We start from the raw sequence: 25,524 nt of genomic DNA, 5'->3' as shown, positions 1-25,524 counted from the left end.
GTTTTCCTCCCAGGGGTAAGTGAGGATGGACAGAGGGAAGGTCAGGTAGAGGTGAGTCACTGTGAGTTCTTACCATAAGGCGGTGGCGTAGAACGCCCTGTTTTTGAAGTGGAGGTAGTCCACTGCTTAGATCTCTGCATTCCTGGGTCTGCTGTCAGGGGGGGTTGTCTGTTTCCACGGATCCTAAGCTGGGTCTGTTTAGTTGAAGCAGGAAAGGACCAGTGCTTGGAGGGGCAAAGTCTGCTGAATCTAGGGAGCTGCCTGTAAGAAATCTTTAACTGTTTGCATAGATTTTGCTTTTTCTTCCATCTTTTTTAAGACCTCTTCTGCCTTAGTGACAAATAGGTTGTCTTTGTGCAAGGGGGAATCCAACAATTTAGGTTTGACATGGTCTGACAGGGGTTGTTCTTTAAACCATGCATGTCTTCTACTGACAGATCCAATGACTGCTGCCCTGCAAGAAGCTTCTAGGGTGTCAAAACCACAGTGCAAAGTGTGTCTAGTTACTTGACTTGCAGAATGCATTAAATCCTGCAAATATTTAGATTCTCCCCAAACAGGAAAGGAAGAAATTTTTTGTTTAAGGAGTTCCAAAGTATGTTGCTGATCTTAAGCATATGGAACTGACAGTTTAGTGCACTGATAGCAAGAGTAGCTGAGGTATATACTTTTTTACCCCATCTGTCTAATGCTTGGGAATCCCTGTCTGAGGGTGTGGGATTCTTAGCAGAGGTTGCTTTAATCCCTTTCGGCCCTTGAGAAATTACCTCAGGGTCAGCTGTAGGATTTCTGAAAAGGTATTTGTATGAGTCAGGGACCTGTCTGGTTTTCTGGGAGCAGGAATTAGGGCATCTGGAGTCAAGCTGGATTCAAGGAAAACATCATCCACCACATCCAGAACTGGGGGGATGGCCAAGGGTCTGTGTTGTGGAAGATCTAGGTATTCCCTTAGTCTCTTTTTAGACTGAGGGTAGTCCTGACTTTCCCATTGGAAATGCTCCCTTAAAGTATGCAGGGTTTCCACAGAGGAAAAATCCTCTGGGGGAGAGGCTGAAGGAATGGAATCCTCTGCATCAGAATCCTCATAACTGGAGAGGGGTTGTATGTCTTCATAGATGCATCAGATTCAGCTGACTCTTGTTCAGACAGAACTACTGGGGACAGATCTCTTTTCCTTTTTGAGGGGGTAGCTTGGCTTCCCCTGATCAGCATGATAAGGTCTTCTGCCATTTTAAGCATTTGAGACTGAGGCAAGGAAGCAGGCATCTGAGAGTGGGTAGTCGGTTTCTTGGGTGTGGTTCAAACCCTGGGCCTAAGGAACTTGGTTGTTTTTGAAAGAATGATAGTCACGAAAGAAGACGTTGGTTTGTGTCACGATTCGGTGGTGCGAAGGACTTCCTTGGAAGCCGGTGCCTGCTCAGCAGCTCTGGACCCATCCAAGGTAGAGACGACTGCAGGATCCTTAGATGAAGAAGAGTTTTGTGGCATACTGGACTCTGAAAGGGTCTCGGTAGCGTCCTGCGAATCAACTAAAGCGGGCATCAGGGACTGCGAAAGTGCCTCACTGAGTACCGGAGGACTGACAACTAGCTTAACGGAAGCATCGCTGGTAGGTTTGGACCTGTGTGGTCTGTCTTTATCTTTATGCTTTTTCGGAAGATCTGCTGTCAGATGGCTTACTGAAGCCATATCGGAATTCGAGGACTGTAAACAAAAATATCTGGCTACAATAAGGGGCCGACAATGGATAGTTCTGGCATTGAACAAAGCACAGAAGCAACAACGAGGGACATCGTGGTCTGGGCCTAGACAAGTAGTAAGAGTGGAAGTCTCGGCGTGGTATTTGCTTTCCACAGGCGAGACAATTATTAACTTTTTCTGACATCGGTTAGTGTAAGAAAAAAGGCACCTCAATGGGGTACTTAGCTTTAGAAGACTTCAACTTCAATTCAGATTCGAAAACTCAGGTAGCGGCCATCCGGCACTCATGCTAACTGCTTTTGCTTCGGGCTCCATGGCAAGAAAGACTGATGTAATGGCATCGGCTGCCTGACTTTATACTACTGATGACTTGACGTCAGTCCTCAAGCGACAGCAACCGACGCAGAAATACTTAAGTCTCTGGTACTCGGACCGGTCGAGGGGTACCCTGGCAGGGATAACCCAAATGTGATGACTGCAACAGTGAAACACGAAGAACATCTGGTCTGCTCTGCATCTTCTACTAGCATAAAGAAATACATTTCAAAGTTTACCACTGTCCAGAGTGCTGTTTTTGTTTGTTTTGGATGTTCTGATAACAGTTTTCATGCACCAGACCTTGACTGTATTCCACTTGCTTTTATTGCCAGTGTTCATGTACACACATCAGATGATTATTTATGAAATTCCCCACCTGCCTTCAAACTGCTTATTAAGCACTAGCTACAAAGATGAACGCAACCACAGTCTATACAAAGAGCATCCAGCCTCAATAATTTGTAAGACTAGCGGACTTCCAGATCTTGCACTGGAAATGCAAGTCATAAGCATGACTAGCAGCAAACTGAACATCCAAAGTGAACATGGGACATGTGGATGCACTGTTGGAGATGTAAATGGTGAAAAGAATGCCTGTCAGCGGAGTGAAAACCCAGAACGACCATTCTTTAAGACTGGGTGCATCTGGCATGTGTGCATTAAACATTATCTTGGCTGAGTGTCTTCTGCAAAACTTGGACCTAAAGCATAAATTAAAGAGTCAGAATCATCAGACTACTTTGGGTCACAAGGGTAATAGCATGGTAATGCATCTGCATGCATGGATACTGATGTGCCTGCAGCAGAGCCTTAACCATTTTCTGTGAAGTGAAAGTGCTCTGATCCGTGCTTTCAAAACCAGCCCCTAGCATGAAACCTGGAATGCTCTGTAGAAGAAAAACTGGTCTATTGTAGCAAGATTACTTCTGGAGTGAGGCATCTGCTTCATTACTTTATTAAATATTAATTACAGTCTTTTGGGAATTTGGTATCATTCACTGATTCCTGCTGCATCTAAGGATTCTTCCATCAAAAGTTGAAAATAATTACAACCTTTAACTGAAGAAGATGGTAACACCCACCCTCCATGAAGTGGCTTCGCCTCCTGCAACTCCTTACTTAAAAAAAACTTTCAAAACTGCACAGCCTCAGGAGAAGTTTGCAAAAGACATTAGGCAGAAATACCTGCCATTGCTAAAATATAAAACAAACAATGGATGCCAAAATTAAAAGGTAATCTAGAACAAATTAACTTCAGTACAGTACACAATCAATATATTGAAAAAATAAAATAATGTTTTCCTTCATGCGCTTATCAGACAGCTGCAGATGACCTGCATCTCACAAAAAACATTTTAATTGTGGCTACCATTCAAAATTCGATGAAGCACAGGTGAACTCATAATCGCTTATATTTCATGTTTGCTTTGGTTGTGGATTGCTTTTAAAATATGCAGTGCTACCACATAATTCCCCACATAATACTCAAAGAACTAAGAAGGTGTTGCATTAAAGTAATCAGTGTGGCCTTCGTACCCTGAATTACACTTACAAGAATATGACCTGCAACCACAGTCTCACACAAAGTAGATACCACAAGTCCTAAGCAGTACAATATCAATTTATGTACAGTAAATGAAATTTACTTTCATTAAAACAGAACCACCGATTTAAAGACAATATTTCATAAATTTCACTTTAAGCATGCATGATTAGAACAGATAGCTATGCACTAGTCCATACTAAGCAAATGCAAATGAGTGGAAGCCCAGCCAGTACTTTTAACGTGAGACAGTACTGAGGGACATTTATAATGCACTGACAGATACTTCAAGCTGTACAGTGTGTGTCGCTGGCACAGAACTGTAATGTAAATATAAAAGACAGTCTACAGAAAGTCTTCATTAGGATGTCATGATGCAGATTTCCTGAAACTTGTTGATAAAACTGTTATGAATGGATGCAATACTCCATGCTGACAGCTGCTCATTGGCCCTGGTAGTGGGAGATTACTTGTGAGCAATGACAGGGACTATACATACTTCGAACAGGTGAAAAGGTACTTATTCTCAACAAAATGGCCACAGCTGCATCAATCTGCAGACATAGCAGTTCAGCAAAAACTATGAACTGCAATGGTTTTCATACTGAACCTTAACCACAGACACACATTATCTAACCTTGCTACTGTTTTAAACATCATTTCTGCCTCATAAGGAAACTCCAGCAGTTTCAGGTGGAAAGGCTCTCTCTGAAGTAGAGTTTAATCTTGTGTGCAGTGAAATACTGAGAAAATTTAAACACGAGCATGAAACGTTTAGTTACTCTACATGGAAACCACCCTTACCAATCAAATCTAGTAAAATGAATTTAAGGACCCTTCACTATCATGTAAGCAGAGTGTGAGACTTAAAATGATACAATGAATTGTCTAATTCGATGACTTGCCTGCATGGAAGTCTGAAAAGCAACACTAACTGTGTAAAATGGTAAGCCAGTTTAAGTTTGTAAGCGAGAATGCCAGTTAAGAAATAATGCATATTAGGAGACAGACACTCATCATATGGTAGTATGTGTCCAACAAAACAAGACAATGGAAGGTTGTGCCAACAGATGTCCAAGACAAGGGTCTATTCTTCAGTCTGATTGGGCACTGCTGCCTGGAAAGAAAGACATCCTTGACTACAAGGGCTGTGGAGGTAATTTTTAATGAATTTAATGACTATAAGGGAAAATGTCACTAATAAACTATTACTTTGCAAAGTTATATGACATTATATTACATCTAGAGTCTGAGACTGGTATTCTGGAAGTCCCCGAACAATTTATTTTAAGTTTTATGGTTTCAACTGATAAGAAAGAATATGCAGATTTTGTGACAATTTCTTGTAAAGGAATTCTGCATTCTGTGATAAAGAAACCAAGCTCCTGTATAAGTGACTGACCCTAATGTATATGTTTTGCAGAAACAAGTGTTGTTCTGGATGACCGTAGTCAGAATAGTAATGTAAAAAAAAAAAACACTACAACAATGGTAGAGCCTTAAGAGTTACCTGCTGTCACAGCCTTTGCATACCTAAATCTACTGGTAGCACTCCATAAAAGTTGTTTTACAGGGAAAGTAAATAATATCTGACTGGAATACTTGACTCCAGATAAAGTGACTTGTGAAACGCCAAAAATGTTCAGCATTTTATGTTGGTATGACAACAAGGAAGTTAAAGGAACATATAGGAGAGCATCTCTCTGATATAAGGAGACAAGTTACAGCTAATGCACTATATAAACATGTAAAAGAAACTAATGAACAGCATATATTTAAATTTGCTGTACTAGGTGTTTTATGGGAAAATAAGAGGAGATGATGTGAAATTAATTCTAGAGAATAGTGAATATAGACGGATAAATACGATGAGCACAGACACATTTCCAGGTTTGAGCGATGCTGTTAGTTTGAAACCAGTGTGAAAAGCAAGACTCTTTAAACAGTAATTAACTTATCAAGTTTACTGGGCCATGTAATAATGAGTTGCTTACAAAAGTTTTGCTTGGACTGAGCTGTATTTTAAAACTTGAAAAAGCATTCAGTGAAAGCTGTTGGAAGCTTGTTTTCTGTGGAAAAAATTTTTAATTCTATGGTTTTATTTAATAGTGACTTGCTTCTCATGTGGTAAATGAGAAGATTTTTGTTGCTATTATTGTGGATATTTTTGCCTAACTCCTGTTTTACCTGCTAAATGGCCATTTTGTGTTAAGAAATTTTACGGACAAACAGCAGAATGTGGAAAGGGTAGGCTGCCTCATCTCAACTGTTGTTTACACCTGTATGAGAAGGTGAAGTACGAGAAGAGGGCCATTTTCAAAGACTGGTGCATGTCCAACATAATTCAACTGACAAAGTCTAGGTTGTCTCTCATACTGCACAACATTTGAATAACATCAAAATCTTCTAACTGATACTGCAGCCACTTAAGAAACTGCAATAGCAGTGGTGAATACATTCACATGAATATGCTGCCTAAAGGTCTGTGCATTCTTAAGATGCCGACGTAGGGAAAGAGCTACCCAGAACTTCTTCAAAAATGGAATATAAAGTTTGTGCTAGGGTATATGAAATTGATGAATGACTTTTTTACATCTGTAGGAAGTGATTCACTTAAATATGTGACTGACATGCAACAAAGTATAATTAATGATGAAATACACTCAGCAAATGAGAATATTTATGAAGAAATGGCAGGATTTTATCTTTTGGACAATGCTTCATTGCAAAAAGCATAAACTGCACAGAAGTATGGAGGACTTTAGAAATAAGAATGTGTTTTCTGGTCCAAGGAACCCTGCACGTGGTCAGCAACATACTAAGCATCACAGTGGGAGCAACATAGTGACTGAAGAGGGAAACACATGAGCATCCACAGACATCTCAGAAGTTGCTCCTCAAAATGAGATACATTCAACAGTTAGACTAGATGCAAATATTGTGTTGGCTCTAGACCCACTAGATTTTCCAACCATTTTACAGATGAGCCCTCTACCATTACCACAAAGAAGATAACGGAACAGGAGCAAACTGCCAGAGAGAGAAGATGAGGCTGCAATCAGGGTCACTGGGGGCCTATAACCTAGAGCATATCACATCAAGCTCAGAGGTAAATCTCCTGGAACAACCTCATGTTGGTCAGGATTGAATGCAGGAATGGTTAAGGAGAAGTGAATTCAAACCAAAAGATGAAAGGTTAATACCGACGGCCCAAGACAGTGGACTTGCGTACACGTTGGTTACAAAGTCCATTGAACATGTGGGAAAAACAAGACATACAGGTTTTGTAAAACAGAATTGGTAACAGCTGCACACCTTGTTGCTGGCTGTGACATACTAATGGCAGAAGGACTGTATACTGAAAGGCATAATAATTTGGCAAGGCTGTTGTACAAGGGATTGTGCAAACATTATAATACTAAAGTAGTTGAAAAACACTGGAAACATGAGCCAAAAAGCATCATAAAAAATGAAGAATATATCACATGGGCTTACCCATTATTAACAGTTCAAATGACAGATGAAAGAAAACCAGATGAAGTGATCCATGAAAAGAAGACAAAAGTAGCATTGATCTTTGAAATCACAACCAGTGATTACAGTGTCTTGCATACAGAGAGACTCACAGTCTTAAAATATCAGGATTTGCAGGCAGAAATGAGAGCGATGTAGAAGAACGATACCCAGACAGTTCCAGGAGTAGTATGAGCAACAGGTCTTATTAAAAAAAGAATCTACAATCGTATTTAGATGTTACCAATACATGTAACTCCATACGAATTGCAGGAGGAGTCATTGCTGGGCATACTGTGGGTGCTGCAAAGTGCACTCCTGGCTAACATGAAAGATTGAAACAATACTAATTTCCAGAGCTTTAATCATACTTTGAACTTAGGAATGGGGCCCTGTCCCATCATAAGAACGAGGAAAACTGAAAACTCTCAAAAACAAACGAGCCGGAATTCTGCAGAGAGGGCAGTCCCAGTAGATACACACGAGACGAGTCTTAACGTTCAAACTGTTTATTAAAACATGCAACGTTTTCGTTGCTCCCGCAACTTCTTCAGAAAAATCAAAAATAGTATAACAAATAATTGTAGCAGCAATGTTGATTTTAAAAACTCGTGTGGCTATCATAGCCAATCAATTCATCTAGTGATACATATTAATGAGCATTATCCGTGCATTAACCCTATAATTACATTTCTCTGTTAAAACCCTAACAATCACCCTGTTCAAGTTCCATTACAATAACCTACTATCAGTTACAATTCATAGCTTATAGTTGTTCCTAACATTAAAGATACTCTATTCAATGATAAAATAAAATAAAATGAGTTAGTTAAATACATTTCCTTAAATGTTTGTTAGAAGTCTATCAACAAATACCTGTCTATAATTATTTCATTTATAATCTCATATAACTTTTAAGTTTCAGCCAACAAGAAATGCTACAATGGTCATTCAGACCGGGGAATGTGCATGCATTTAATTTTAGTTGCCAAACTAGTTCAGCACATTCAAGTGTTAAAGATATTGGACCGCCTCTAATGTTTTCAGCTATTTGATCTATAGCGGTAAATGAAAAAGTGTGATCAGGACACTGTTCAATGTGTCTTGCTAGGGCGTTTTCCTTCTTGTTTTTAGAGATAGCATATGTATGTTCATATACTCTATCTCTAAATCTGCGGTCCGTCTTACCTATATAGTAAGCCGGGAAAATGTTACACTGTGCTAAATAAATAATACTTTTAGAGTTACAGTCAAGTCTTTGTTTTATCAAAAATTGTGTTGGTATTTTGTTGACTGTGAATTTGTTCATAGGTTTGATGTTCTTACACATATTGCACATTCCACACTGAAAGCACCCTTTAGTTTTGTTGCTAAAGGTTATAGCTTTATTTTCTAGTGTCTTTTTCAGATTTGTTCCCTTCTTAAAAATAACTTGGAACCTAGTACCTAGTCTAGTCGATAGGTTGAAATCTCTCCCTAACAGTTGCCAATTCTTAATTAATATCGATACTATAGCATCACTGTCTTTATTAAAAGTTGTTATAAAACTAATGTCAGCCTTCTCTTTACTTTTAGCTGATGCTACCAGTGATGTTACTGTAGCTCTTTCTCTCCCTGTTGAATTTTCTAAGTTTGCCATATCAGTCAGTCCCAAACATATTCTGTTCGTTGGTTCTTTTCTTCTAAGAATGGCTGTTAACATTCCTTTCATTCTTTTCAGTTTAATTTCACTAGTTATTTCTAGTATTAATGACTTAGGGTACCCACGATTTGTGAACATATTTCTTAAATTGTCACATTCAATATCAAAATCATTGTCCCGTGTACATAGTCTTGTAGCCCTCACTAATTGTCCCTTAACTATGGAACGTTTTTGTTTAAAAGGGTGGGCACTAGAAAAATGTAAATAAGAGTTACAATATGTTGGTTTTCGGTATATATTTGATATTATTCCATTCGAGTTCGTATCTCTAATTAAAGAGAGGTCCAGGTAGTCAATTTGGTTCGAGTTGAAAGTATAAGTGAATTTAAAGAAATTTGTTGTTGAATTTAAATATTCCACAAATTCAGAAGCTTCTTGTTGAGTACCCTTGAAGGTGACGAGTATATCATCAAGAAATCTAGTATATAGTTTAATTTTACTATTCCTAGAACTTTCATCAAAGATGAATATTTTCTCCCAATGGGCTACTACAATGTTTGCTAAACTAGCTCCACAAGGCGAGCCCATCGCTACGCCTTGTTTCTGTAAGTAGTAAGTGTTGTTAAAAGTAAAGTAATTATTACTCAAAATGATGTCTGTTAGTTCAGTGACTAATTTAATTTCATCATCTGGGGCTTCAAGGTGTTTCAGTACTAGTTCAGACCATTCAGTAGCTTCCATATGGGGTATAGACGTATATAAATCAATTACGTCTATTGTTATAAAGTTATCGTCAATGTCCATTTCTATGTCATTTAAGTTTGTTAACAATGACCAAGAGTCTTTACAAATTTAAGATAATTTCTTGGTGTATTTTTGTAAAATAAAGTCAACTAGTTTTGAACACGGGTATGTAAGGGAAGATCTTGCATCTATTAAGCATCTCATAGGGGGATTGTTAAGATTTTTATGGATTTTCGGTATTCCGAACATTACTGCAAGCTTAGGAAATGGGATGTTTATAAAGTTGAATGTATCCAAATCAATTCTCCCTTCGATAAAAAGGTCCCTCAGGTAGCCCTTTACCCTACTTTGAGCTATATTGTACTCATTTAGTGTGGCTACACTATAAGCTGTGCTCAACAGTACTTCTTCCATCTTATGGATGTAGTCATCTACATCTAAAATAACAAGGCCCCCTCCCTTATCAGGTTTTATACATCTCACCCCTTGTATTCTCAATAGTTCTAGAGCTTCCTTTTCTTTTTTTGTGATATTGTCCTGTATGTTAGAATGTCTTGGACGAGAATACAAGTGTCTGATGTCCATTTCTGATACACCCTCAAAAAGATTTAATAAGGGGTGAAGTGGTGGATTGAAAGTGCTTGCTGGTTTGAATTTAATACTGTTGGTATCATTGTTACCTAATAAACAGGTTAAATTCAGTTTTCTAACAAAACACTTCAGTTCTATCAAAACTTGTGCAAGGTTCATACTCTTAGTTGGCACAAATGTGTTACCTTTGGCAAGGACATCAATAAGTACAATAATTATAGACAGGTATTTGTTGATAGACTTCTAACAAACATTTAAGGAAATGTATTTAACTCATTTTATTTTATTTTATCATTGAATAGAGTATCTTTAATGTTAGGAACAACTATAAGCTATGAATTGTAACTGATAGTAGGTTATTGTAATGGAACTTGAACAGGGTGATTGTTAGGGTTTTAACAGAAAAATGTAATTATAGGGTTAATGCACGGATAATGCTCATTAATATGTATCACACTAGATGAATTGATTGGCTATGATAGCCACACGAGTTTTTAAAATCAACATTGCTGCTACAATTATTTGTTATATATTTTTGATTTTTCTGAAGAAGTTGCGGGAGCAACGAAAACGTTGCATGTTTTAATAAACAGTTTGAACGTTAAGACTCATCTCGTGTTTATCTACTGGGACTGCCCTCTCTGCAGAATTCCGGCTCGTTTGTTTTTGAGCCCTGTCCCATCATGTTATTAGAAACACAAAAGACTTGGAGAAATTAAAAGGAGTTAATATCAAAATTACATTTTTTTCATCTGTTATCCTATCATCTAACACGAGGAGTATGCAGTATCGAATAGAGGCCTTACTTTCATACCAGCAAAAGATGGAAATATTTCAGATATTTTAACAGAACTTAAGACTTTTTACTAGACATCTGAATTTGAAACTATTATTTCCAAGCAATGATATCAGAAAAAGAATGATCTTAAAACAAAGTACATTTACTTTGTTTAGGAATGTTTTAGTTCCAAGCTTTTTGAAAAGCATGCAACAATGACATCTGTAAACTTTATCAAAGTAAAACAGCATCAAATCAATTATATAATTTAATTAAAGATGAAAGTCAAGCATTGGATAATGTAGTTAAAAATTCAAATACTGTAATTCAGTCAGCAGATAAGGGAGAAGGTAACATCAGTATGGATAATTTTTTATGATGTCTACAAAGCAAGAAATCAGGAATAGCATTAGCAAAGCTGATGTATATATAATGTTGTAGAAGGATCACTTTAGATGTGTCAATTTACTTTCATGTTTCACAACCTGTAATACCAAGTTATTATGGCATTCCAAAAATTCATAAAAATTTGCAAAACCAACCTATGTGACCAATAGTGTCAGACAGAGGTTGGGTCACTGAATCCATTTCCTCATTTTTAAAACACAATTGTTTGAAAGGCTATTTAGATCATTGGCCTCTCTATATCAAGGATATTAATTACTTCCTTCATCAGTTTTATGAATAGAATATTAAGGATGAGGATAATTCAAATGTATTTATGGCACTATATACAGATTCACTTTTTACTGTAATACCAAATGAATATGGATTAGAAGCCATGAAACACTTTCTAAGCTGTCATACAGACAGCAGTAATATAAACACTAATAATTACTGTGCATTCATGGATAAGACTTTAATGAACAATGGTTTTACTAATAAAGGTGATTACTTTCTTCAATGAAAGGGTGTTGCTATAGGTACTCCGGTAGCAAACACATACTCAAATTTAGTTATGGGTATAAGGGAGGAGAAAGTATAGTCTTAACATCAAATATGTATGACAAATTCATTTTACTTAATAAATATTACATTGATGATATATTCCTCACTTGGAAAGGTACAGAGGAACAATTTGACTTTATTATTTAAATGAAAGCTATTTTTTTTTTATTTTAAGCTTAAGGTATCAGCAAAGGGAACTATTTTTTTAGATGTTCTTGTAAGACTGACTTGAATGAGCTAAACATTAGGGTATAAACAAAGGAGGTGAAGAAGAATACATACTTATTACAGAGAATGAGTATGCATCTGCCCTTTACATTTAAAAAAATAGTAAAAGGTCAAATGTTACGCACATCTAGGCTTAATATTAATGATGCAAGTTTGAATGAACAAATGGCTGAATTAGTTATAAACTTTGCTGACAAAGGATATGATAGGGATATGTTGGAAAATAAAAAAAGAGAGGTTATAGCTGATAGATTTGTTAAACATGGCCCTACCTTTTCAGCAGTAGGGAATAATTATAACAAAACTAAGAATGAACAAAAACTTCACATTTCGCTAACATTTAATAGACATAAACAAATGGTACAGGAAGTGATTAACAAACACTGGCATATTTAAAGCTAAAGATTATACACAAGAAGTTATAACATTTGCTTATAAGAAAGTACAGAATCTTAAACAGAAATGCTGCTGTAAAGAACAAAAGGCCTTTATGTAAAAGAACTAGTGATATGAATGGTTCATACTGCTGCAATGCATATAGTTTTTGTAAATTCATTAATTAAAAAATATTTTAACAGCCAAAAATGAAGGAGGCATAGGAGTATAAAATATTTCCAGACTGTGACACGTAATATGTAATATATCTTGTGAAACATCAAGAATGAACAGCATTTTACGTTGGTATGACAACAAGGACATTAAAGCAATGTATAGGAGATCATCTACCTGATATCAGGAGACAAGTGACAGCTAATGCACTATATATACAGATAAAGGAAACTAATGCACAGTGTATATTTAAATTTGCTGCACTAGGTACCCTTTATTAGAAAATAAGAGAAAGTGATATGAAATCAACTCTAGAAAATAGAGAATATAGATGGATAGATACACTGAGGATGGATACATTTCCAGGTTTGAATGATGTTGAAAGCTATGCACTTTAGATAGTAATTAACACATCAGATTTAGTTGGTCATGTGAAACAGAATTACTTATAAAAATTTTGACTGGACAGAGCTGTATTTTAAAACTTGAAAAAGCATCTGTGTAAAAGCTGATGGCAGCTAGTTTTTTATGGAATACAGTCTATGGTTTTACTTAATACTAACCTGCTTTTTTCGTGGTACATGAGAAGATGTTTTGCTGCTGTTGTGGATATTATCATCTGACTCTTGTTTTAGCTGCTAACTGGTCATTTTTTTTTAAGACTGGTAAATGGTATTAGTTTATATAGTTAACACAGGTGGTCAAAGTTCTTGAAAGGATAATATGAAAACATTTCAAGAAGATGGCATACAAACCAAGTCAGGTAGTTCAGAATAAGTGTCCCAAGAAATAAATTAAAGTGGCTAATAGGCAACTTTTCTTCTTGCAGTAACTATGGCCTTGCCATGTAAAGTGGTCTTTCTAATTCTAAAGTATTTGATTTTTACTTCAATTTCTTCAGTGGATCTATAGTTATGTCGATTAATTGTGTTTCCTGATTCAGAGTCATGTGGCTATGCAGTCTGATGACAATGCAACAGGGTGAATAAATAACTTGTAGTGGATTAGCATGTTTTCTATAGCTGCAGCCAGTTTCAAAACAAGGTGACACATATTGTAGTACAATCAACCAGTCAGCAGACAGGCAATTAGGATAGTAAATCAGTAAATAACTAAATGCATTTATATTAATATTAAAAGTAATAAAAAATGGAACAGGATAAAATTCTAAGTAAAGTACACAGTACTTAATATACAGTGTAATAACACAGGGAGTAAATACTGGTCTACCATAGAATGATCACTTTTAGGGAGCAAATTAGGGGTATGTGAATCACCAAAATGATAATCTGCAGCAAAGTATGTTTGTGTATATTGTACACTGACTGGAACTGTGCTGGAATGAAAACTGTTTATTTAATCTAATAGACTTATCAGCAAGGTAGGATTTCCACCTATACGTGGGACTAAGTACTGCAGACAGTTCCTGATAGGACTCCAAGCTGCAAGCAGCAAGAACTGACTTCTACATACAAGTAGGACAGATCTTCAGGTTTCAGGAGCTGAGAGAAGAGCCTGGGGCCATGCACAAACACCTGTGAACGTGGTTCACAAGGTCCTGTCTTCAAAAATAGTTTTGATTCCACGGTCTGTAGGCCCACAAACCAATGGCCATGTTGCCATACAGACAGAGCTCCTGTGCTGGACAGATACATGTCCATGCACTTGTATGTTAGACTCGACTCCCTGATGGTAATATCAGGTCTGATTATAAAGTTAGTACACCAAAGAACATTAGCTGGACTCAGTGGTCCCATTGGTTCTACGGGTAAGTTTGGGCTGTGCTTAGAAGAGATAATTAGCATGGAATGTTAGAGAACCTCAGTACTTGTTTCTGGCACAATATTGAGCTACATCCTGTTTTCTCCCTTGCCATACCATCAGAAGGTATGACAATGAATCAGAAGTAATTGGACAGTTGCTGGGCAAGCAATAAATACAAACACATGTTCACTAAATGTTGTTAACATAGGTCTACTGATGCAACTAAAGTAAAAATACATATTTTATAAATCTGAAAGCCCACTTTACACTATGAAAGCATAATTATAACAACAGGAGGTGGCAAGAAAAAAATTTGTAAATGATCTTTTAAGGGAAAATTTGAGCCTTAATACAACTAATAATGATGTTAAGTATAAAATAACCTAATATGAAGAAAGAACCCTCCTTGCAATATGAATGAACAGAAAACAAGAACTAAACAACAATACACAGGTAAAACATAAACAGGAATGCAGTACGGGAAGAAAAACAGTAGGAAAGTTAATTCCACTACATGGGTAGCCAGATAATTAACAATGCAGTCAAAGAAGCAATGGATGTGTTGACAAGAAGAAGTATACATAGGTGTAAGTTCTTTGCAGAAATTGTTACTGTTTCCTGATCCACTCCAAGACTCAACACCTGAATGAATTATTGGCTTAATTTTACCTTAAATAACAAAGAACAAGATAAAGAAGGTGAGGTATAAAGCTTAAAACAAGCAGTGAAGTAGACAAATTCACACACATTTACATTCATTACAATATGAATGCTAGGAAAAGGCACACATTTAAACACAGCAGAACCCATGACAGAAAGGGAATGGGAACCAAAGTAAAGTAGCTGTGCTAGTTCACTGGTGTTAAGGGTTTAAACTTCCAACAATCCTGCAGGTGACCCAAGGTTCAACCTACGCACTAGACCACTGTGTGGGAAAAGCACAAGAAAGCAAGAATGCACACACATGGACCTTCCATACATGCCAAGGCATTTAAGAGTCATATGTCCACATGCACTGAAAATATACCTGAACAGCAAACAAACAAGCAAAAAAAAAAAAATACACTCCTCTACCTCCAGGCCATTAATTATAATTCTTCTGGTACCATCACTTTTCTTGGCAGTTAGCTGATATAGTGACCTAGCAAATACCTGTGGGAGAAATCTGCATGTTTGGAGGAGGTGCAAACACAGTTTAGCAGCTGAAGGGTTTAAAAGCACACTGCTCAAGAATTTACAAAAAAGAAAAACACTTAAATGCAAAAGAGCACCAAAAGAGAGACAGAAAAAAGTTCACAGTTTTGTATCGTAGACCAGGAAGGGAGAGTTTTTCAAGAAAAGAAAGCCCTGTGATAGCCCTTATTAATTTATACAACATATGGGTTGGGAGGGTGGCCTAATGGTTAAGGTGTTTGCCTTGCAAACACAAGGTGCAGGGTTTGAGTCTCACAAGGGATAATTGGCTAGGCTTACAATGGCTTGCAAGGGCAGTTAGCCTAGTACTAACATTTGAACCATTGATAGGTTAATTCAAGCACCAAAAGGGAACTTGATTAGGCTTAAAATGGTCTGGATAGACAGCTAACCTAGTACTTACCTATGAACTTATGAACATATAAGAAAAGGTAATGTAGAAAATCCTTCTATATTTTGCAGCATGTTACTTCATGTCCTGGGGCAGGAGGTTCTCATACCTTTCTACGCTGGCACAGAATACTAATGTGGCTGTAACAGACAAGTCTACTGAGAGTCTTCATTCATGAGCAGTAAGGCCGAGAGGCACAAATTCTGAACGGTGTTAAACTGTTATACTTAATTCCTTTAGAAAAAGGAGAAGCCAGTGAGAGTAAACAATGATGGCTGATTAGCTACAGAGCGTGAAACCAGTTACGTCAACATCATATAAGTTACTAAGGAAATGCTTTGCTGTGGATCTCCTTAGATGTAGAGCATATCACTATTACCACTTGTAGTTTAAGAAGAAAAACATCTTAGAGGTGTCCATGACCTTCACAATGTCTGTGCTAGTAAAAGGCTGTGATGTGCAGATCACAAGGATGCAGATAGTGTGGGGCTTAATGGAAACCAGAAAGCATTAAACAATATAATGTTCCTTTTGAAGAACACTGAAAGTGATAAAGTGGTTAGTACAGAAGCCCTGAAGAAGCGTATCCTGCAAATAGCAAACCTCCAGTCTAGTCATCAGACAGAGGAAGACGGCCAAAGCATGCACAAGAAAATGGACAGAAGCACAAATGACGTAGACTTGTAGCACAGAGATCTTTGTGATAAAGCAAATTACTTAAAAAAAAAAAAAAAGAGTGCAGTATAACACTTCTGCTTACTTAGCTTTTTATGGAAGGCAGAGAATGCAGTAACTTCAGTAGACTGATGTTCTTTCTACTCCTCAGGACTCGGAGCTTGTAAAAAAAAAAAAAAAGTGCAGCTGGAGAAAGTTAGCTGGTAACTCAAAGCTCCCTGGGCATATAGCTACATTTTATAGATCACAAATTCAAGAAAGCAAGGCTGGCTCCATGGTAGAGTGAGGTGAAACCCTGGCTGTGACTTAGATGACTCAAAACTAACTGTGACCCAGGAACTAAAAAAACCCTTACAAGTATGGGTGTCAGTGAGCAGGTGATAACTGCTCACCTGTCCTGGGGGAAGGTATTCTGACCAACTGCATATGAGTGGTATCTAACTAATATAAGTAAGACACAACATGCAAATGAGGGGATGAGACATCCACATTTACAATGCATATGTAACACAGTAGCTGCACTTTGTTGGTGCATGGGAATGTATGCACGCCACTGGTGTGAAACTCTGGGAGTACATGGCTGTCAGGCTGCCACGGGCAACAGAATAAATAGCATCCATATTTCATGAAGACCTGGATAGCCTGTCCACTACTAAACACTTTCCCCACTACCTGAGGTATTATGTGGAAAGAAAGAGGATTAAGCTGTTTCACAGTTGGCAGAAAAGAGGGATGAAAATATACAAATACAACCAAATCCAAGAAGGCAGTGCTCAAATTACCAGGTCCAGCAATTTGTAAATCACAGTGAATGGGTTCTTGTTAGGATGAACCTCCTCCCTCACCTATTCTCAGGTCTTTCATCAGAAATGGTAACATTTTATCTCCATGGTTAAGAAAACCACAAAACTGAATACAGAATTCCACAGAGGTGCTTTGAAGTCTTGGTTCTTCTAAAATATGGACAGTCTTTGCATTTCCTTACTCTTGATAAGGCCAAAGACATTTTCATTCTAAAGTCAGGGATCGGTACTTTGTACTGTGACAGCTACTTCTGAAGGAATGGATATTTCTTCTAGGAGACTACGTTTGGATCAAGCATAGTACAGGAGGTGAGATGGAGCCTAAGAAGAAGGACAGAGCAGCTGTGTGCAAGCCTACAATGGAGAAAAGAGTGAAGTGTTTGGTGTCCCAAGACATAAATTTGAATACATATGTCAAGCAGAAGTTGGCATCCACAGATCCTGTTGTATGTTTGAGACCAGGTACTGCAAGTCTTGAAACTCTGGGAAACTGGGTGAGGGTGGGGGGCATGGGTTTGAAATATTCAATAAATATGAAATTGCTGTACTTCATTCTCCCCTTCTCTTGAGTATAACAATTGAGATACAGAAGAGAGTCGATTACCCGAATGTCAATTATCCAAAACGTCAATTATATGAATGCAGCCTTCCACAGTTTTCTGGTTGGAAAAAATCATAAAGTCTGAATATGTAAATGTTATACATATTCACTTGTGAGTGTTTTTTGAGCTTGTACTACAGTAACATACCATACCATTTTGTACTTACAGTATATTTGTTTTATTTTTCCAGTTTATGTTAATCAAAAATGTTTTTAGAAGTTTTTTTATCCAGTTCAATTACGTGACTGAATATCCGAAAATGTTTGCTTATCTGAACTACCCTAGGTCTCAATTAGTTCAGATAATCAACTCTCTACTATAGTATAAATAAAAAGCAGGGAAATGGGGGTGCTGCCCCCCATATTGAGGGTACAGTGAACTCTCCCCGGAAAAAAAAATGCATTTAATGTTTAATAGTGGGTTTTGTACTTCACTGTTTTAAGAGCAGAATCACTCTTAATTTTTTAGTGTTTAAGGACTCTCACTTCAGAGACTTGAACTTCTAGTAGGGCACTGATATTTGATTCAATATAGTGTGCAGGTTACTTTCTCAAGAACACCTTCATTTGAATCGGCATAAAGACTTTAACTTACTGCTGATGATGGTTCAACCCAGGTAGCTGGAGTGGTTGAGGATCAAAAGACAATTCAGATACTGTGCACATCCACAGCAATAACATGTTGTATAACTACACTGCTCTGTATACTGGCTTACGAAACTTGCCCTGGGAATGTTACATACAATTAAAATCTGAGGCATGTCAGTGACACATGCTCTAAGGAAAGTAAAAGTGGCTCTCAGAAGAAAGAATGAGCAGGAACTAAAGTTAAAGGAAAGTGTACATGTCAGTAATAAGCATTTACTTCGGTGAAGTAAGACAAAAATAAATCTGTGTTAATCAAAAGCACTGAACAGGATGATTAAAAAAGAAGCATTACCCATTGCTTACAGTTTTTTTTTTTTTGCTCATTCACCCACTGATTCCCGATGACCATCATCACACTTTCAGCCAACTAACCCTCATCGCCACCAAGGGTGAATTCAAGCCAAGAGGGACAATATTTAGCTAGCTTTCAGGGGTGGTTTGAGTTTTTTTTTTTCTTTTAGTGGCCTATGCCCCTAACACACTTGGTTGTGCAATGGAAAGGGATGAACAATGGGCTGTCTGTACTGGGCGTTCCTTTATTTCTGCAAGAGAAAGAAGTGGTTTCAAGAATGTCAAATGTCTATTTTTTTCAGTACTAGATGCAAATAAGCAGGGTTCCTGATTTCCCATTTTTCTGGGGGAAATGCCAATAAATTCTCAATTCAGACTGTCTGCATACAGGAAAAGCATGACATTGTCATGTAATCTTGCACTTTAAGCTAATTTTACTGAGTGTTCTGCTTTACTTATGCCTATATATAGATGCACTAGAAAATTATATAGAAACACCGGTAAAGACCAAAAAGTACACTTAAACATCACAAGGATATTTCCTGATTTTCATTTCAAATCTGAAAATGGAATTTAATTTATTTGAGAAATGAAAATTAGTGTTTCTGCACCTTTGGGTTTCCATCAGATCAAACTAGATCATGAAAGCTTCATAGAATGTACACCATTAGGAAAACACAGCTGAGTTAGCGTACTCATTGTAAAAGTAGACATACGGGTAGGATCACTGTTGCAGCAATATCCAAGTCATATGGGGATTAGCTGTAGACAGACATCCACACTTCTGGACAGTCTGTCTCAGCTCAATGGATGTCATGGCACAGACTTTTTTCTCCCAGTGCATGAATGAAAGCTTGCAATGTAGATAAAAAGGGGAAGTCAGGCCACAAAATCATCAAATCAGCCTTGCTGCAAGGTATGAGCCTCTGGAAGTTTGAGTGCACCATGGTTCCGTAATACCAGGTTAGTCAGGCCTAGTATCTGAAGCAGGGTTACAATGTATTTGGAAGCAAACTCAAGACCTGTGAGGAGATCATCATAAGAGTTTGTAACCAATAACAAAAAGTCAGAATCTCCACCTCCCTGGACTACCTTAGTTATTGGTGCTAGCCTTAACCCTACCCCTTCCCCGTACAATAACCCTACACCTTATTGTCATTAAAACTTTCCAATAACACTGCCACTACACAAGACAGACAACACACACACACACACACACACACACACACACAAAACACTACATCTATCCCCTAACCTAACCCTAAAATGCACAAATTTGCACACAAACGCACAACACCCATCTTTCACTCATCCCAGACCCTAACCCTAACTCACATACACACACGCGCTCTACCCCCCACAACCCCACTTAACTGTACTGACAGTCCATACCTTCGGCACATCCGTCATTCAGCCATCAGTACTGTTGACATTAAATCATACCCCTACATTTGTCGAAAAACACAAACGAACCCTTTGAATACCTCAAATATTGGGGACACAGCACTAGGTTTAGGCTACTTAAACCTAAAATGTCTAAATACCACTTTTGTCTGAGGATGTGGTCTCCCCAAAAGAGAAAGACATGGGGAGGATGTAAGCCTAAAGAAATAGTTCCCTCATCATGTGAATCACATCTAAGAGGGAAGGACATCTGGGAGGTGTATGCTAAACATTCCTCCTCTTTCAAGGGCAAATCTGATTCTCTCAAGGAGAATTTTTATTTACTTCTTGTTCAATGGGCTGGAAGCCTAAATGGGACAGCTGGGGGGAGGCCAGATGTAAATGCCAAAACAGTGCAAAGAGTTCTTCATCCAGTTTCTTAAAACTATGCACTGCCAGGCAGTACTGAATAAGGGCAAAGGTGGGTTTCTGAGTTATCACAGCCTATAAAGCCTAAGCTGTGGTGGATTTGTGCTGTTCATATTTCAGAGTTTGCAGATTCAGCCACATGGTCCTTAATGGAAGAGTGTACTTACCTGCTGATCTCCAGAATGGATATATTACACTATAAGAGTAAATCATCCACATCTATTTTACCAGCTGAATCCAATGCTTGTACATGGATGTCAAATTCAGTCTCTTTGGAGAATCTGGTTTCTCCAATCCCATCAACCACAATATGGAAAGAAGCCTTAAGGGATATGCTGGAAGCCAATGACATGTCTGCCTCCAAAAGAGTCAGGCAGAGGTCAGAGGTCACCCAAAGCAGATACTAAGCCCCAGGGCTGCGACTCTGCCTCACTGAAAACTGTATCTTCTGTTTTATAGGCTGTGTGTGTGTGTGTAAGCCTGTAAAGACCATTTGTAAAGGAAGTTAATGACAGAGATCTGACTGTAATGGGAGGCTTATCTTATAATTTTGGAAGGTATTTTGTAACATTTAAATTTTTAATATAAGGTTAATTGCTCTGGTGTTGGCTCCCTTAACAGTACACAGCACGCATAGACTTTGGAATAGAGTCCAGGACTCCCTTATAGACCAGGCACAGGTCTTTCTATTTGTTTACGGCATTTTATTTTATTTTTAAGTATTTTTTAGTATATTTTATTATTTTAAGTATGTATTTATTTAAAATGTGTTAACCATGGTAGACATTAATCCAATCCATTTCTGGCCTACTCAAAATTACAAAGCAATAACCTCTAAATAACCTATAAGAAACTACACATTTTGACAGTTACTCTCCTGTTTTAATAAGAGTTAAAAGTCAAATAAGATAACCCCCCCACACCTAAAAATGTACTCATCGATCAACAGAAGACTTTACCTTAACCCTTCTTAAAACTAATCAAGAAATAATTTAACTTGGCTTAATCCAAATGACTTCAGATACCACCAGTCCTATCAAGAATTCAAATAATCACTCTTTCTTGCACTCAGTGAGAACAAAAATACCTGACAATATTCTTGGTCCCAGTGTTCTATCTCCTTCCCTTAGTGATCACTGCCTATAAATGAGCTATTTCCAGCTCTGCCTTACAGCAGAAAACTAACACAGTCACTTTCAGACTCAAATGTGACAATATCTTTTCCAAATTTAAATCCATTATCTCACAATTACAATGGTCACCAATATGGTCCTTACAAAATCCAGAGACAGCAGCTAATAGTTTAGCAAACATTTTTACAAAACAAAACTTTCTTTCAAGTTTTCAGACTTTACAAGCCAAACAAAGAAATTGCTTACTAAAAAAGTGAAAACTCTTATTTTAACTCCTTGGTGAGGCCTGAAAAAGAGGGAAACAAGCAAGCCCAACAGACACTAAAACAGATGTACTAGTATGCATACCTGAGTAAAAATAAGTACCATAAGACATAAAGCAATTTACCTACAACAACAGCAGCAATGACATTACACCAACCTCTTCAACCAACCTAAAAAAAAATTGGTTCTAGGTAAATCCAATCCTCGGTCACCATCGACAATTACATTACTGCCAAATATTCACATTCACCTGAAGTTTTCCATTCTGAATTCACATAACCATCCAACTTTTCAATCATTTCACAAAATGCTTTAGTAATAGGGCAAAACACCTCCAAAATTTCCCCCACCACTTCACCTTAAGGATGTCACAAAACAGGACATGGAGGCAATTCTCAATAAAATACATAGCAACAACTCTACTGAATAAGCTGGATTACACCCATTGTTTGTGCAAGTCTGCAGAGAAAATTGTTTGTACCTTCTAAAATATATCTATGATCTCTATCCTTGCCACAACACATTTCTCAAGATTTGGGGACATGCCACTGTTAAACCTATCCCTACAACTAAAAATCCATGGGCCTGATTAGATTTTAGACCAATCTCATTTCTTACCAACTTTATGTAAAATGATTTAAAAAATAGCATAACAGTAAGTCTCAAATTACACTGCTGACCAAGTGTCATTTGTACTAAACTAACATTAGTTGTGGGCCTAAGAGAAGCACTGACAGTCATAGGGACACCTGCCACTGATATTCTGATGGTTATGGACAATAAATAGTTAACTAGTTATTGATATTCACAATGCTTTCAATATGGTTGATCATTTACTCCTCCATGCCACTCTCTTATCATGTGGTTTAAGATGCAAACTTTTCCTATGTTTCATTATTTTAATTTCACACAACTCAATCAGTGTAAATAAAGGCTTCTCTTTTACATCCAAAGCCACCATTCTAAAAGCAGTCCTTCGGGATTTAGTTTTGTCCCCTCTTCTTTTCTCCATTTGTATTAAGTCTACCATCTGACATTTCCCATCTTCCCGTTATGCTCTACACTGATGACAAGGTTATCTACATATCATTCTCTCTCTAACAGTACTAACATGCAACTTCAATAAGGCCTTTTGCCCCTATCTATCTAATCTTCATGGAACTATTCAAACTACACACTATAATTATGCCTTTGGTGATCTACAAAAGCTGAAATCATCAACGTTTTGATTTCATCATACCTGGCCACAGCTGCACAGTTCTTAAAACAACCTCTTTCAGATATGTTGGGCTCTGTCTTGGTTGCCACTCATGTATCCACAAAATCAAAGCAAAAATCATCAATTTCTTTTTGGGGCATTGAAGATCTCACATTTATCTCATTCAGGAAGAGAAACTAATTGGGAAGATATGCACTTGGCTCAGCTCAAATATGCCCTAACACAAACTGACATTGCCTCTAAGAAAAATATAATTTTTCTTCAAGCAACAGCCAACAAGAATTGTCAGTTCATCTTTCTTGCAAGAAGAACTGGTCATCACTGCTCTGTTCATAAGAAAAGTTAACTGTCTTATTAATCTAACAGAGAACACCTCCTTCTGAGTCCTAACTTATTTAAATGTCTAATCCAAAGCTCCTTAACCATTGTTGTGAGAAAATTCACTATTAGAGAAATAGAGAACTCAATGAAACCCAGCTCCTTCTCTCCACACTTTCCTTGCTTCAAGTAAGTATAGCAAGCAAAGTTTCTCGGTCTTAGACATTAAAGTATTCCACCTAAAATAAAATATTTTTTCTACACTACCTCAATTTTAGAAACCTTTCAAAGTTGATCTCTTTAAAGAAGCCCACTGCAGTTGTTTCCCCATTACCTGAATTTAATTCTACTTGCTCCTTTGGCATTTTTTCCAACTTTTTGACTACCTCCATCTCATTCAGTTAAGCTGCCATGATTAGAACTGCTGTCCAGCCATGCAACTGATACCACCTGTTACTGTAGTTGCTATGTTTTATTGCTAATTGTACTTCTATACCAACTTGCATTCTCTTCTCGTGCATGTCCTCCAGGTACCACATTGAATGTAGTGTACTCATTTTCTCACTTACTTTCTCACTTGTTTTTCTGAAATGTTTTCTTCTTAGGCTCTTACACCACTGTTCTACCCTGGTTAACAATTTAAAAAAAATACAAATTCCTGCAGTATTTCTGAAATTCTTCAAGCTTTCCATTCCTATGATTTTTCAGAAGGTAATCCCTGTACCTTTTCAAGAGTTTCATGGGATTTGTTCCAAAAAAAAAAAAAAACAGCATTGTATTTGGTAATGCTTGGATCAGTAAGATAAAGTGGCAGTGTGATGTCCACCGAGCAACTAGATAAGGGAAGGGTGATAAAGAAATGCTCTACCTGTACCTTTTCCCAAAGCTTCAAAACACACGTGCTCAAATATAATAGACTGGTGCTGGCTTGTAGTTTAACCATGTCAAGAGTGCTGAAGAATTATTTCAATGGTCATTCTTAGCTTCCAAGTAAATTACGAGCTACTGTTTTTTTTTTGGTGGGGGTAGTTAAACTATTGCACTGCATAAAACATTTTTTTCATGAAGATTTTATTAGATGCCAGAGTATAGACTCTCACAGATGTATGGAATACATTGCTGTATCTTACTAAATACCCATCAATGAAATGCAACAGGCAGCTTCCCAACTAATCGTTACTAAACCTGAAACCAGTGATGATCTACGTAAACTTTTGCAACGAACACTTAATTTAAAGCCAATGTAACAAGACGTGTACACATTTCAAATATGCAAGTTTTAGACCATAATCTGGAGCTGGTATTTCAATACTAAACAGATAGTCTACATCATGACATCTCTAATAAAGGGTCAAGCAAAACGCCTTAATTTAGAAACTAGCAGTTTTACTAATGTTACTTTATGGTGAAAAAAGGAAAAAAAAACAGCAGTAATTGAACTGTTTAATAACTATCAGCAAGATACTCAAAAGCGACATTCTTAACAGCTATCTCATATTTGTTTATTTACTTCTCCCCACTAACACCAACCTACGTTGTTTGCAGTTTTCCATGAATGATAAAGGATCTGATGTATACAACACGTGTTTAGTATAAATTACATCCAACACATACTTCTGTATGAGTGGACCATGTCCCTCAGTACTGCCCTAAAAATGAAGTTTGAAGGCTCAGATGATTTTCCTTTCCAAGAACCCTCACATGTTCTCACCATTCCTTGTCTCATCAGCCAGTTGTCAAGCAACAATCCACTCTGAGTGTTAGGTTCCATCTAGTCAAAAGAAAATTAGAATTGAGTCTACTTTACACAGTGCATTCAAGGTAAACAGCTACTTAGTGTGTATAAAATAACTTCC

The 25,524-nt window shown here is 37.3% G+C and overlaps 1 protein-coding gene across 4 annotated transcripts in view; it reads right to left on the bottom strand.

Moving 5' to 3' along the window:
• TOM1 (target of myb1 membrane trafficking protein) overlaps positions 1 to 25,524 on the bottom strand; it is a 1,917,838-nt gene that overhangs the window by 202,763 nt on the left and 1,689,551 nt on the right. For 2 of the 4 annotated variants that reach the window (XM_044068060.1, XM_044068069.1), the window contains exon 13: positions 25,380 to 25,439. The exons of the other annotated variants lie outside the window; for them this stretch is intronic. In XM_044068060.1, coding sequence (XP_043923995.1) covers positions 25,380 to 25,439 — 60 coding nt within the window. The remainder of the gene's footprint in view (positions 1 to 25,379; positions 25,440 to 25,524) is intronic. 4 annotated transcript variants of the gene reach the window in all.

The sequence above is a fragment of the Protopterus annectens genome, chromosome 1.part0, assembly GCF_019279795.1.
Source record: "Protopterus annectens isolate FY-2018-M chromosome 1.part0, PAN1.0, whole genome shotgun sequence".
NCBI classification, from domain to species: Eukaryota; Metazoa; Chordata; order Ceratodontiformes; family Protopteridae; genus Protopterus; species Protopterus annectens.
This window is presented reverse-complemented; position numbering and strand designations above follow the sequence as displayed.